The sequence below is a fragment of the Onychomys torridus genome, chromosome 4, assembly GCF_903995425.1.
Source record: "Onychomys torridus chromosome 4, mOncTor1.1, whole genome shotgun sequence".
Taxonomy (NCBI): Eukaryota; Metazoa; Chordata; class Mammalia; order Rodentia; family Cricetidae; genus Onychomys; species Onychomys torridus.
Window position 1 is genome coordinate 85,257,824 of NC_050446.1, and position 15,504 is coordinate 85,273,327.

General features: G+C 36.5%; 1 protein-coding gene across 2 annotated transcripts in view; it reads right to left on the minus strand.

The window, feature by feature from the left end:
• Ano3 (anoctamin 3) overlaps positions 1-15,504 on the minus strand; it is a 247,920-nt gene that overhangs the window by 82,540 nt on the left and 149,876 nt on the right. For both annotated transcript variants that reach the window (XM_036184793.1, XM_036184794.1), the window contains 4 exons: positions 14,753-14,859; positions 13,393-13,448; positions 10,066-10,187; positions 2,415-2,549 (listed from right to left, as the gene is read on the minus strand). In XM_036184793.1, coding sequence (XP_036040686.1) covers positions 2,415-2,549; positions 10,066-10,187; positions 13,393-13,448; positions 14,753-14,859 — 420 coding nt within the window. The remainder of the gene's footprint in view (positions 1-2,414; positions 2,550-10,065; positions 10,188-13,392; positions 13,449-14,752; positions 14,860-15,504) is intronic.

Consider the following 15,504-nt stretch of genomic DNA (forward strand, 5'->3'; position numbering starts at 1 on the left):
ATGGGAGGCAGAAGGTGGATGGTGCAGAAGGAGTGGAGGCATGAAGAACTGAGAGGAGTAGAGGGAAGGGAAATCGTAACAAAGATATATTATGTGAAAAAAAGCTATTTTTAATAAAAGGTTAAAATGATAGCAAAACATAAACAAAATAAATATGACTGTATTTTGGTTATCAATATTTTGTGGATCCATGATAAACAGACCCATGTCTCTAGCTTTTTATCATCTCACTACTTTGTAGCAATACAAATACAAAGGAGCTTAATAAGATAGTAATATGAATCAACACAAAACAAAACTGTCTTTTCCCTGCCTGCCCACCAAGATAACAGCCAGGACTCAACCATGTCTAGCACCTTGAACGGAAAATTTCAGTCTCAAATTTTTGAAAGTCAAGATATTCAGTGCTGCTTATCTTGGTTTAGAATAGAAAGTCTGACAAGATCTTAATTATAGTGTGACGGCAACAGTGGTAATATAATACCAAAAGCAGGTAACTGAAGAGTTTGCAGTGCCTTTTAAAACACCCCTAACTAAAGGTTAGAGAATATGTATACAAAAGAAGCCAAAGTTCCCTCACTGGTACAGAATTAATAGGGACAGTAAATTGCTTACCTTTTGTGCATTTCTACTTGTGCATATTTTTATGTTTGTTTTGATGGAGGGAGGTGTCTGTATCTCATAGTAAAACTTTATAAAGTATTGAAACTATGACAATGTTCTCCATGGATCCAATCTAAGCAGTAACTATTGAGTGATTATTTTCCAATATTTCTTTTTTTTATTAAAATAGATTCTTTTCTCAGACCATATGTCCTGACTGTAGTTTCCCATCCCTCCACTCCTCCCAGCTCCTTCCCACATTCCCTCCCCTTTGGACCCACTTCCTCCCAGTTCCTCCCCACTTTCTCTCCCTATTGGACCTGCTCCCTTTCTGACTATCATTAGAAAGAATTTGCTTCTATTTGTTCATTCATTGCAAAAGAACAACTTTCTTTCCAGGACACCTTTAACTGTAATCTAGCCTTTCCTCTGAACCACATCACTTACTGTATAATATATAGGAAAATCCCACAAAGAAGCAGAGAATGAGTGAGGTCTTAAACCTGAGGTTTATATAGGATCATATTCCCTCTCAGCATCAGAATGATTCTGTAAAATCCTTAAACAAGCCGGGCAGTGGTGGCTCACACCTTTAATCCCAGCGCTTGGGAGGCAGAGGCAGACAGATCTCTGTGAGTTTGAGGCCAGCCTGGTCTCCAAAGCCAGTTCCAGGAAAGGTGCAAAGCTACACAGAGAAACCCTGTCTCGAAAAACAAAAAAAAACAAAAACAAAAAAAAACAACAACAAAAAAACCTGAAACAAGCCTGTGATTGGATCATATGGTTTCTATCTATCTATAGTGCTTGTTTTGAAAAACAAGAGAATTCAGAGATTTCAAATCAAAGAGTTTGGTTAGTCAACTCCAGTGCAATGCAGATTCTTTTTTTCCAGGAAAAAATACTATATCTATTTTAATATTTTAAAGAGAAATACAGGGAAACTAATATTTATGATACTTTATATAATTTTATGTCAGCAATAGCTGTTAATATGTACTTCCTAGTAGCCAGGTCATTGCAAAAAGATTAAGAAAAGGAGAACAAAATTCTGAGTTTTGATAAAGGAATCTCTCTTTTTAAATATTTGTTTAAATGTTTTATGTGTATGTATATGAGCCTGAGTGTATGCATATGTACCATGTATATATAGGCATCTTTAGAGGCCAGAAGATGGTGTCAGATCCATTGGAGATGAGTTATGGGTGGTTGAACCCAAATCAGGTCCTCAGCAAAGAGTAAGGCTCTTAAATGCTAAGCCCCAACAAGGGATTTTTTGTGCTTTGAATTTGATTATATAGAGTTAAATTCAATGTTATACTTGTGGTGAAAAACAATGCATTATTTGTAAGAATAATTCTTTCCTATTTCTAATTTGAAGTCACTCTTTTAAAAACTGTGATCACATTTTTGATATGATTTACTTTTGCTAAATCCCAGTTTGCTGATATTTTTAGATTATGTAATCCATATTGGAAAAATAAATTTTGCCAAGAGGTAAGAACTCACTCTTGGGACATATTCAAAAGAATTTACATATAAAACTATAAAAATGACATTATAACAGCACTTCTGTTGTACTAAAAATTTTAGGAACTTAGAGGTGATGGGAGCCATATTAGCCAGCTCTTAATCAGAGTCCTCATTGCTACCCTGCCATTCTCTTTAGCTTCGATAAAGTCTTTTTTCAATGCAGAGATAACTAAAAACAAAACAGAGACACAGCAGTCTTATTATTTACCTTCACTGTCCATAGACATTTGTACTTTTACAAAACAGGACAAATACATTGGAGAAGTCTTTTCATAGCTCACCTTACTTGACTTTCATTCATTGTAACTAATCCGTAGAAGAAAACACACAGGCCAACAACCGCTGCAGGAATCAGCATGCCAGTATACCATCCCAGCCATGCGAAGTACAAACCAATCTTCTCACCAAAGTAGAGCCTGCACAAGAAAGCCAGTATTCAGTCTGAATTAATGCAACATAAATGACCCAACAATCTCCAATCCCACAACTAGTGACTATATCAGATGGAAAGTGAGGCCTCTAGCCCATGTACTTGTCAGCAATGCTAGGGTATCTGACCCTGCTGGCTGTTAATGATTCTCATAATGGCAATGATGTGCTTCTGTAAACTAGGTCACTAAAGGGACAACACAAGACCAACTTTCAACAGTATCTATTTCTGGTCCAACTTTCTCAAAATAGTTTTCATAACCCAATTTTTGACATTCCCCATTTTCCTAATAGTATACCTTTTTAGCCTTTAATGGAGCTATGTTTTCCTGAGAATAAAAAGAAGAGATATGAAAAAAAAATATTTGGCCATCTGATTGGATTCTCAGTTCAGGGCAGATGTGTCTCCACTTGAGACACTGACATGCTTATGCTACGGTCTGCCTGGTTACATTTCATCTTCTTCCATTGAAGCTCTATTCTGCTTGTTGGAAGCACATTTCCTTTGATTACCACTGGCCTCGAACTAAAACAAAACATTTCCCTCTTCCTGTAACGGGTATTCATCTTCTTCATATTGTTTCGTCCAAGCAGCTTTACTCTCTAGCCCGTGTTAGGTGTTTTGCACTTGTTCCAATGCCTTAGTTAGTGTCATCAGTTTTGATACCTTATAACTCTCCTTTATACCGCAACTCAGTGTTACCTTCACAACATTTAAGCTTCTTGAAGGTAAAACTGCATTTATTGCTTCACTAGCAGCCACCATTAGAAAAGCAAATGAAACTACAGGAATTAAAAATTTTATTAGTCTTCAGTTGATATGGAAGTGGCAGATGAACGCGGCAGTTCTAAGATCTGCTCAGTTGTTCCCCCTCCACTCACTCCAATGTTGCTTTCTTATAGTTCCATAATTTATAAAGGGCTGATAGAAATAATTTTACATTCCCTGATTTCCTTACTACTCTGGGGTCTCCACTTTCTAAAGCTGGTTACTTAACATACCCCTGCCCACCGCTACACTGTTAAAGATTGGTGCTTCACAGTGATTGTTGCTAGGAAAAAAATTTAATTATTAGTTTTCATTAAGAATCTTTATGACGATTGGGACAGTAGTTGCAGGGACTGATCTGCTCATAAGATACTAATACATTAATCTGTATTTTGTTGAAATTAATGTAAGCAATATTATTAGGCTAAAATATTATCTAAGTCAAAGCAGGCTTCAATGCATGTCAGGAATGGAGAAGCTAGCTCCAGACAAAGAAAAATGGTAAAAAATGACATTGCCCTGGAACACTGGTATTTACAACTATCTAAAATAATTATTCCTTAGAGGTACAGCACAATCCTGCAGAAGAAAAAGAACAAAGGGATACTACTGCAGCAGTTCCCCACTACTGCTCAACCAAGGCCATTCTCTTTATGTTTGTTTTATTTAAAGTTCCCCTTGTGACATTTCAGTTGAGGATCTGTCCCTTGTTGTAATAACTTCTATCTCAAAATAAACCCTGGTATCTATAACTTTAGAAACAATCATTTATTTCAACAACCTTATTTTTTAAGTTTAAATCTCTTTGATACCTATTGCTAGAATTGTTTGAAATTTCATACCAGTGTTTTTGCAGCTGATGATTTTTAAAGTATTCCTTTGGATCTAAAATAGTTGCCACAGGAAATTAGATAGAAACTAAATAAGCTTTAGCTATTAAGTGACTGAATCAATTTTAAACTAGTGAAACAATATAAACACATCTCCAGAAATGATTGTTCATTAAATAAAAAAAGATGAATTGACAGCTTTTGGCTCATACATCACATTAAGGCATTTCTGCACTGGGCATGACAATTCTGATTTGCCTGTGAAATCCCATCAGCTGTGATCAAAAGAACCCAACTGTCACATACCGTCCTACTCTTATTATAGAAAGGAAGCAACAGAAAGACTCATGAGCAACTTAACTATAAAGAGTTAAAAGTTCTAGAAATTGTGCCTTGTACAAAATAGCTTTATGTGGTTTGACCTGAATGTCCTCCACATCACTGCTTCAGTTTTAGCTATAACTATGTTCCTATGAAGTGCTGTCCATTGAATATTACCTGTACCCCTTTACTGTACACCCTTTTCTGGTGGGTCTTTCATGATGCATTATTGCTTAGTCATTTTAACTAACACAAGTTTTTACAGGAAAATTGCCCATCTCTGTGAGTAATCAAACAATAGTAGCTGGCTAGCCCTGGATGTTTGTAATAGAGACCCCATTTATTCATATAGGATGCTTGCTTAATTCACCTGAAGCAATAATAGCAATGCTGCCTATATATAAGAATAGTAACTCAGCCGGGCGGTGGTGGCACACTCCTTTAATTCCAGCACTCAGGAGGCAAGGGCAGGGGGATCTTTTTGAGGTCAGCCTGGTCTACAGAGTGAGATCCAGGACAGGCACCAAAACTACACAGAGAAGCCCTGTCTCAAAAAAAAAAAAAAAAAAAAAAAGTAATTCACACTGAAATGCTACTCAAAAAACTATCATCTCAGCTCCCAGTAAACATTTTCATGAGCCAGCACGTCTTACTATATTGTGTCCATATATTTAAAAAACAATAATGCTTTACCTTAATAAATTTGAATAATGGAATTTGTCATGGTTTGCATAATAAGAAAGTGCCTTGATTCTGGATATACTCAACTACTAACATTTGATGAGTATTCATCCTGTGTATCTCCAAGTGCTTATCCACTTACTATCATGTGGCCCACAGAGTTCATCTCTGTGGACCCTTATCCACTCTCTTTTCTCAAATTTTCTGACTTCCAGACAGGCTTGTTGGTTTCAAGATCTGTATGGTTGATGGCTTCCTTTCTCTTGAGTCATGGTTTGTCTACAACTACTTTCTTCCTCAGGTCACAGCTTGTATTTGTTACCTCCTTCTGTGGGTTAGTGTTAATTGGTTCTGGCAAGTCCTTCCTCCTCCTGTGTCTTTAAGATAAGGTTTAATAATTGCTTCTAGTTTTTACTAGTCCCTGAGATTGTCATTATGTGTTGGCTTTCATGATCCCACATCCCAATCCTATATATTCTTTCTTACTGATTTCCCTTCAAGTACCCCTTCAGTGATCTGTATCCTACTGACACACTGACTAATACAGTTGTGAGCTATTCTTTATATTATGTAAACAGATAAAAATATCAACACATATAGCTTAATAATATAAATGTGTTTTTCTTTTATCCTATAGATATTCATCATTAACTAGCAAATCAGGATAGTATTAACATACATTTCATGCTTTTTAGATGAACAATGTTTTATGCACTAAATAAATTATATAAATTTCAAATATTCCAAAAATAAAACTGTATCCATGCATGATGCTGTATGCCTTTTATCCCAGCATAGGCAGGCAGAGCTCTGTCAGTTTAAAGTTAGCTTTGTTTAAACAGAAAGTTTCAGGGCACACAGGGATACATAATGAGACTCTCTCTCAAAATAAATGATAAACATATGAAGTTGAGTAATATTCTTTCCAGATCTGTGAAGAATTGTGTTGGTAATTTGATGGGATTTGCATTGAATCTGTAGATTGCTTTTGGTAAGATCACCATTTTTACTATGTTAATCCTGCCTATCCATGAGCATGGGAGATCTTTCCATTTTCTGACATCCTCTTCAATTTCCTTTTTCAGGGACTTAAAGTTCTTGTCATATAGGTCCTTCACATGCTTAGTTAGAGTACCCCAAGGTATTTTATATCATTTGTGGCTATTGTAAAGGGTGATGTATCTCTGATTTCCTTCTCAGCCTGTTTGTCTATTGTATATAGGAGGGCTACTGATTTTTTTGAGTTGATCTTGTATCCTGCTATGTTGCTAAAGGTTTTTATTAGCTGTATCAGTCCTTTGGTTGAATTTTTGGGGTCACTCATGTATACTATCATGTCATCTGCAAACAGGAAGAGCTTGACTACTTCCTTTCCAATTTGTATCCCCTTAATCTCTTTGTGTTGTCTTATAGCTCTGGCTAGAACTTCAAGTACTATATTGACTAAGTATGTGGAGAGGGGACAGCCTTGCCTTGTTCCTGATTTGAGTGGTATTGCTTTGAGTTTCTCTCCATTTAATTTGATGTTGTTTGTTGGCTTGCTGTAGATTGCCTTTATTATGTTTAGGTATGTTCCCTGTATTCCTGATCGCTCCAAGACCTTTATCATGAAGGGGTGTTGGATTGTATCAAATGCCTTTTCTGCATCTAGTGAGATGTTCATGTGGTTTTTTTCCTTTGAGTTTGTTTATATGGTGTATTACATTGACAGACTTTCATATGTTGAACCACCCTTGCATCCCTGGGATGAAGCCTACTTGATCATGGTGGATAACTGTTTTGATGTGTTCTTGGAAACCCAGCATAGCCAAAAGAATCCTGTACAATAAAACAACCTCTGGAGGCATCACGATGCCCGACCACAAGCTCTATTATAAAGCTACCATAATAAAAACAGCTTGGTACTGGCATAAAAACCGACATGTGGAGCAATGGAATCGAACTGAAGACCCTGACATTAACCCACACACCTATGAACATATAATTTTTGACAAAGAAGCCAAAAATATACAATGGAAAAAAGAAAGCATCTTCAACAAATGGTGCTGGCATAACTGGATGTCAATGTGTAGAAGGCTGCAAATAGATCCATATCTGTCACCGTGCACAAAACTTAAATCCAAGTGGATCAAAGACCTCAACATAAATCCAGTTACTCTGAACCTGATAGAAAAGAAAGTAGGAAGTACTCTTGAAAGCATTGGCACTGGAGATCACTTTCTAAATATAACACCAGTAGCACAGACACTGAGAGAAACAATCAATCAATGGGACCTGTTGAAACTGAGAAGCTTTTGTAGAGCAAAGGACATGGTCAACAAGACAAAACGACAGCCTAAAGAATGGAAAAAGTTCTTCACCAACCCCACATCTGACAGAGGGCTGATATCCAGAATATATAAAGAACTCAAGAAATTAGACATCAAAATGCCCAACAGTCCAATTAAGAAATGGGCTATAGAACTAAACAGAGAATTCTCCACAGAGGAAGTTCAAATGACTGAAAGACATTTAAGGAATTGCTCAATATCCCTAATTATCCAGGAAATGCAAATCAAAATGACTCTGAGATACCACCTTACACCTGTCAGAGTGGCTAAGATCAAAAACACAGAAAACAGCTTATGCTGGTGGGAATGGGAGCTTGTACAGCCACTTTGGAAATCAATATGGCACTTCCTTAGAAAATTGGGAATCCATCTCCCCCAAGACCCAGCTGTAGCACTCTTGGGCATGTACCCAAGGAATGCTCAATCATACCACAAGGTCATTAGCTCAGCTATGATCATATCAGCATTGTTTGTAATAGCCAGAACCTAGAAACAACTTAGATGCCCTTCAACTGAAGTATGGATAAAGAAAATATGGTACATATACACAATGGAGTACTACTCTGCAGAGAAAAGCAATGACATCATGAAGTTTGCAGGTAAATGGATCCTGAGTGAGGTAACCTAGACTCAGAAGGACAAACATGGTATGTCCTCACTCATAGGCGGATACTAGATGTAAAACAAAGATGACTAGATTGCTACACAAATCCAGGGAGGCTACCTAGAAAATGGGACCCTAGGAAAGACCCAGGGATCACCCAATGATAGAGAAATGGATGAGATCTACATGAACAACCTTGACAACAGTGGGAGTAATGAAGGGCAAAATTTGAGGGAAAGAAAGATTAGGGGAGCAGGAGATCCCAGCTGGATCAAGAACAGAAAGGGAGAACGAGGAATAACAGACGATGATAAATGAAGATCACATGAGAACAGGAATAGGCAGAGTGCTCAAGAGGTCCCCAGAAATCCACAATGATATATCCTCTGTAGACTGCTGGCAGTGGTCGAGGGACGGCCTGATTTGACCTAGTCTGGTGATCAGATGACTAAACACCCTAGCGGTCATCTTGGAACTCTCATCCAATAACTGATGGAAGTGGATGTTGAGATCTTTGGCCAGGCCCCAGGTGGAGCTCCAGGTGTCCAACTGTTGAGAAGGAGGAGGGACTGCAAGAGTGTGAATTGTTGAATCCAAGACTGTAAAAAGCACAGGGGCAAATAGCCAATTGAAAGAAAGCACATGAATTATGACCCAATGGCTGTGGAGCCCCTAGCTAGATCACGCCCTCTGGATAAGTGAGATAATTGAATAGCTTGATCTGTTTGGGAGGCTCCCAGGCTGTGGGTCCGGGGACCTGTCCTTGGTGCATGAGCTGGCTGTTTGGAACCTTGGGCTTACACAGGGACACTTTGCTCAGTCTGGAAGGAGGTGACAGGACCTGCCTGTACTGAATCCACCAGGTTTAAATGAGTCCCCAGGGGTGTCTTGGTCCTGGAGGACATGGGAATGGAGGGGAGAGGATGGGGGGAAGTTGGGAGTGGGGGAAGGAGGGGGGAGGACAGGGGAACCCATGGCTGATGTATAAAATTAAAACACATAATAATAATAATAAAATAAATGATAAACATATGATTGATAGATAGGTAGATAGATGATAGATAGATAGATAGATCGATAGATAGATAGATAGACAGATGATAGAGTTAAGAACAACTACTCAATAGAAGGTGCTCACAAAAAAGAGAGAACTTTTTGGAAGACACATATAGCCAGTCCAGTGTATTACCAAGTTCTACATCTACAAATTCTATTATCCATAGATCAATTTGTGTCTTTACTAAACATACATGTTCTGTTTTTTGCCATTCATCCCTAAAAAACACACATGTTAACTATTTCCCTGACATTCACATTGTATTAGTTATTATGAAAACCCTAGGGATGATGGAAATTATGCTGAAGTATATATGTAGGTTATATTTAAACACACTCTATATAAAAGGAATATGGACATTGTCCAGTGCATCATTTGAGAGGAGTTTTTGGAACTAATTCCTTGTGAATACTAACAGCCTACCACATACACACAGGTGATGTGTTAGCTGTTCGCCTATCTGTCTTCACATTTGTTGAATGCTTCTTTGTTTTGATTTTTTTTGATAAGGTAGTTCATTGTAAAATACTTACAATGAAATTGAGCAAGGAGATACTGTAAGACGTGGAAGTATGAAGAACAAATAAACCACCCAGGATCATTTTTCTTCCCCTTGAATTCCTCAGAACCTTGTACTTGGGGTGTGGAATACATATGGTGTCATTTCCCCTTTACCCTTAAGGGTGCTAGTCATCTCCTCTTGTTACAAATCTCTGATTGACCTAAAGAATCTACTTTATTAGCTTTCACAATCACTCTACTACCAATTCCTGGCATTAAGTTCCTTCCACTGAAAAGTCGTGTAGTGTTTCTTTTTGTTTTTTCTGCAGAGAGTTTCAGATAATTTCAAGGCTAGGAAAATGGCAATAGAACAGTTTGCTTATTATTATCTACCAGTCCATTTACAGTACCTGATTAAGTCCAGAGGCTGATGCTTGTACCACATTCCCCAACGTGCCCAGCGCTCATACAACAGATGCCTGTTATTCTGAGGTCCATGGGTTTTGATGGGCAGGTTACTCTTATAGGCTCCCTGAGACAGATACAACAGTGTAAATCGGAATCCATTTTCTTGCTGAAGTTTGAATTGAATAAGGACTAGTGTATCCCTAACAAGGAAATTTACCAACATATAAAATAATTAGAGACTATATATTCAAGTCTACCACTGGAATGGTAAATACCATTATCATTGGAAATATGGTGGCTCTATGAAAAGTGTTTTAAATAATTTTTCAAATAATTTGGGCCCATTTTTCTTAAGTAAGTGCGACTATATTTCACTGTTTGGAACTGAAGATGTTTTAATTAAAATGATAAAATTATTGTAATCTTTAATTGATAAATTGAATACCATTTAGATTTAAGAAGTGAGCCAGATACAGAAAAGTTCTCTTTTACTTACAGATGATAAGAGAACAAATATTTGCTTAAAACAGAATGGGATTATAACCTTCAGAGAAACCTATGTGTTTAGATCCTAGGGTCCTGAAAATTTACTTTTAATATTTCAAAATTTAATAATTTAAAACAGCATTTTCTTTTAAGTGGGTTTCATATGGTTGAGGGTTCCCTAATCACTAGAGCTGAGATTATTTATGAAGCTTTCTTGAAACTTTGAGCTCTGGTTTACAAGTGTCTTCAGGCTGCAAGGCCATAACATATGTTCATGCCATCTCTGATACTTTAATAAATTAGAAAAAAAATAGTCAAGGACAGGGTGATACACATTCAAAGTATAAACCCAAGGTGTCCTCCCTACAATAGCCCAAGTATTTATTTCTTAATAATTGGAAGGTAAAGAGAAAAATGAAAACCATCTTGATTTCAAGTGCAACACATCCACCTGGAATAGTATTTGCTCTTGAAGCTAGATTGCTGCCTGCCTGATAGTTATCAAAAGGGCAAATAGCAAAATCGCTGCTCTTTTGCAGTCAGTGCTAATAAATCTAGTGTATGGTCTTCACCCCGCTTTTGTGGCCAGACCATGTGCATTTCTAGATGCTAAAATTTAGGGTATCTAGGACACCACTGTGCAGCCTGCATTTAACACCAACTACTACACTGCTCCAGCTTGACAGTGACAAGAGGCGAGCCGCAAGGGAGAACTGGGTGAAGAGAAAGCTCCAGCCTACTCATGCACTTGTGATCCTTTCTGAAGGCTCACATATTGTCAGTGGTCCCTAATCACACCTTGGATTGACCCTCTTCCATGATCCATCCTTGAAAGAATTATGTGTTTGACTCAGGTCTTAGACTTGTTTTCTCATACATATGCATCTTTGGCCTATTGACTTTACCTTTTCCTGCCTATTCTCACTAGAAGGATTTGCCATACTCCTCTAGCTATTGTTGTTTTTGAAAATAAAAAAATAAAATAAAACCTCTCAACTATCAATAAAAATTATGACACTGAATATAGATAGTATCTAGCATCAATCAAAAAGGAAGACATACATTTAAAAATATCCTTATCAGACTATATATTAATACCATTGACTTTATTTTCCCCTTTGTAAATCTTGCTTTTCTCCCATGAGTAAATAGCAATCCAAATTGTCAATTTCTAGCCCATTTTGTTGTGTCTCAATTATCTTTTGTATATTTACAGTATGCAGTGGTACTCAATGATACTTTTTATTTCTTGTATATTCATGACATATATTTATATTCCAAATACTTTATATACGTAAATTAAAATGACTATCATCAACAACCTGGTTATGACAGCTGCCAAATTTTCCATGAGAAACCCAAGTGAGCTATCAGTGCACAAGCTAATTATGCTGGGAAAATTATCGTGCCCAAGAGAACAGACCAAATTTCCTCTGTTAAATGACTCCCATAGCTGTGCTTCTCTGATCACTTTAGTTTACCACTTACTATGAGGTATTTCAAATGGTGTTTAATTTTCCTAAGCTATGTACCTTTATACCTAAAGAAAGAATAATGTTTACTTCTTTCTGTACAGACAAAAGCATGGTAAAACATGTGCTGGTTTAGCACAATAAATATATGAAAAATTGCTCATGGTTATTATCCCTAACTTTTTATTATAAGTGGGTATTTCATGAAGATCATTATCACTTCCTATGCTTATAACTGCGTTTGGCATTTTACCTTCTCATAACTGGATTATATATGTTTATAATAGAATTAATCTTATTATCAGTAACATAGGGTTGTTTCAAGTGATAGATAGTCCATATCAAATATTTATTTCATTGAAAATACAATATTTCCAATTCGTTTTATCTATAATAGTTATACAGGGCTGCAAATTCCTCATATGCATTAACTTTTGAGCTCATTGCATTAACTTTGGAAGTCAAGGAATGATGGTTTTTGAAAGTACAGAAGTGAAAGTTCTAATTTATTTTAATATGTGACACAGTTAAAAAAAATAAACTAAGAATGTGTATAGCAGGGTCCAAGGAGGAATTCAACAGATGCTGTTTTCATTGTTCGTGGCCGTCCACAGCTTTCTAGCTAAAACTTGAAGCAAGGTAATAATCTGTCTGGAAGTGAGGTAGGTAATACATGGAGGTTTTGATTGTGGTCTTGTTTTTTACTTTCAGGCATTCTAAAATATTGAATACAAGCCATGGACCTGCCTATTTGGAAGAAATGGGCATTTCAAGCAGGATGAAGCATGATATATTGTGTTGGAACAGAGGGCAGTTAGAATATTAAACTGTTCTGAGGGAGGCTGGGGTTCTTCTCATAGGGCAAACTGTAGACATGTTTTGGAGCTGATGGGCCACTATGAGGCTGAAAGATGGTAATAGCATCTCAGTGAACTGTTCTAGATGGGGGTACTCAGATCTAAATGAATGAAATTGTTCAGGCACTGTGATGGTTTGAATGAGAAATGTCTCTAGTGGTCTCAGGCATTTGGAAACTTGGCCTGCAGTTGGTGGAGCTATTTGGTGAGGTTTAGTAGGTGTGCCAGGAGAGGAGGGTTTGAGGGTTTATGGTCTCATCCCAGCTCCTATCCCTGCTTGGTTCTTACTGCTCAAGAAGTGAACTCTCAGCACGTTGCCCTAGCCACCATTCTTGCTGCTTGCTGCCATGCTGCTCTGTGACGGACTCTAACCCCTAGAAACCAATGCCCAAATACAATTTTCTTCCATAAGTTTTGTTGTGGTGTTGGATCACAGCAACAAAAAGTAACTAATACTGTCTCCGACGATGAAAATATTTTATTTTTTTGAATGGAAAATATCTTTCAAAATTACCTCATGTGGGGGGAATGCTGCTATGTATGAGCCATTATTTATAAGCTTACGGATACCTAGAAATGGAACAAAGATCTGAGTCAATTTCAATGAAGGTTTTCCCTTAAAACTTGTATAAACACACATGGAACACAGACTTATTTTAAGACTTTAAGCAATTTGAATGACTTCCATATCTACGTCAACTCTAGGGACAGTAATTTTGAAAAAGAGATTGGTACTCAGCCTAGGTGTATCCTTGCCACATTGTTTACAAGACACCAGCACAAGGCTTCATTTTACCAAATCACACCATGATGAGTGGTGCACTGTTAATTTCCACTTCTTGGGATCATATGATCCCAGAAAACCTTTTTATCTAACTCCCACCGAATACAACAAAATTTAAACAAAGATGAATTTTCTACTCCCGACATTTGACAGGAAAGATTGTTGGATCAAGAAACGTTTGTTTACACTGAATCAAAAGGATGCAAAATGTCACACTAAGATTTGTCATCTTGGTGAACATACTGTGAGATTTTCTTTTGAGAATGAGCAATGAGAAAAACTTTGTTAGCTTTGTTTTGTTTTCAGCTATATGCAAGGATTTCGATTTTATTCGTCTTGTTCTAGTGGCACATCTCTCAATTTTCTTTCTTATTACATATGTACTACAATGTTAACCCCATCAAATGACAAAAAATTTCAAAATTAGTAAGTTAAAATGAGTGGGCATTTAATAGTCCAGAAATAATCTCTCCTTAGGTTACTTACATATTTTTCTAGACTTTCATTTGTTTTTATTTCTACGTATTAAGAAAATGGAATCACACTAGACTAATAGTTTTGTAAATTGCTCTTCTTATTGGATTATGACTATCTTTCAAAGCCAATTCAATCTAGAAACTAATTTTAATCTCTGTGTATAAAATCTGTGTCATACAGTGTTTAACATACAGCACATAAGAAATAAAATTATACAAGTATATACTTACAGATAGAGGCTCTGGAAATTATGTAGATAAAGAGAAAATACATAATTTTTAATGGGTACAAGTACCTAAAATTGTGGATGCAGCATATTTGATACTTCTATTTTTTTATAATGCTATGCATCTTTTCATTAAAAACTCTAGTAGTTTAGGATAAATTTTGTCCTTAATATTTGCATAGTTCACATTTGATACAGTGGCCAAATGTCTTCAAAAAATATTTTTATGAAAAGTAACAACACAAAATATTGATGTAATATGTGTCTTATGTGTTATACATTTCATAATTAATGAGTGAAAGCATCAAATTTCATTTGTAATAAAACTCTACCTCTGTATATAATTTTTTTATATTTTAAACTATGTCTGTAAAATAATGTTCTTACCCACTTTTGATATTCCATTTTCATATTTGGTGCGCTCCAGCATGTGATAAACTATCCTGCTTCGAGTAGCATTGCTGAAGAAGGTGTCCTTATTATTTATTATGAAGCTGTTAAGATGAAGGGATTGGTTTTAATATTTAGAACAGAACACAAAATCTAGTCACAATTATAAGTTTCTGGGTAACCACCCATCTTTCTCTGTAATTAAATGCAGTGAATGTGAAATATTCTAAGATGAGAGTCATTATCTTTAACAAACAACCAGCTGACAGATGAAAAGAAATACAGTAAAAGCAGAGAATGATCAAATGTTCCTTTTAGCATCTTCTTTCAGTTTGTAAAGAGGTCTTGGTAGTCTCATATGTCTTATTTATCATAGAGTAAGAATAAAATTTACCATTTGCTGTCTGGTGTTTGTACCACCTCAAGCAATGTTGCTTGATTTCATTAAAGCAATGTTGAAATAGATTTCATTAAAAATTGAGATTATCTCCCATGCAACCCTTTCCTTCTATCTTATCCAGTTTTCAGAGTTTAGTGGTGTACCATAATTCTCCTTTTCTTTTCCCTTGATGCCCTAAAATGTCCCTGTGTGGAAAGAGCATCAAGGGGCTGTAGTGATATATTGTGTCCCCCAATATATTGTGCACCCTAATAAAGCTTATTGGAAGATCAGAGGAAAAAGCCAGCCACTATATTAAACATGGAAGTCAAACCATCGTAGCACACACCTTTTATCCTAGCATGAGGGA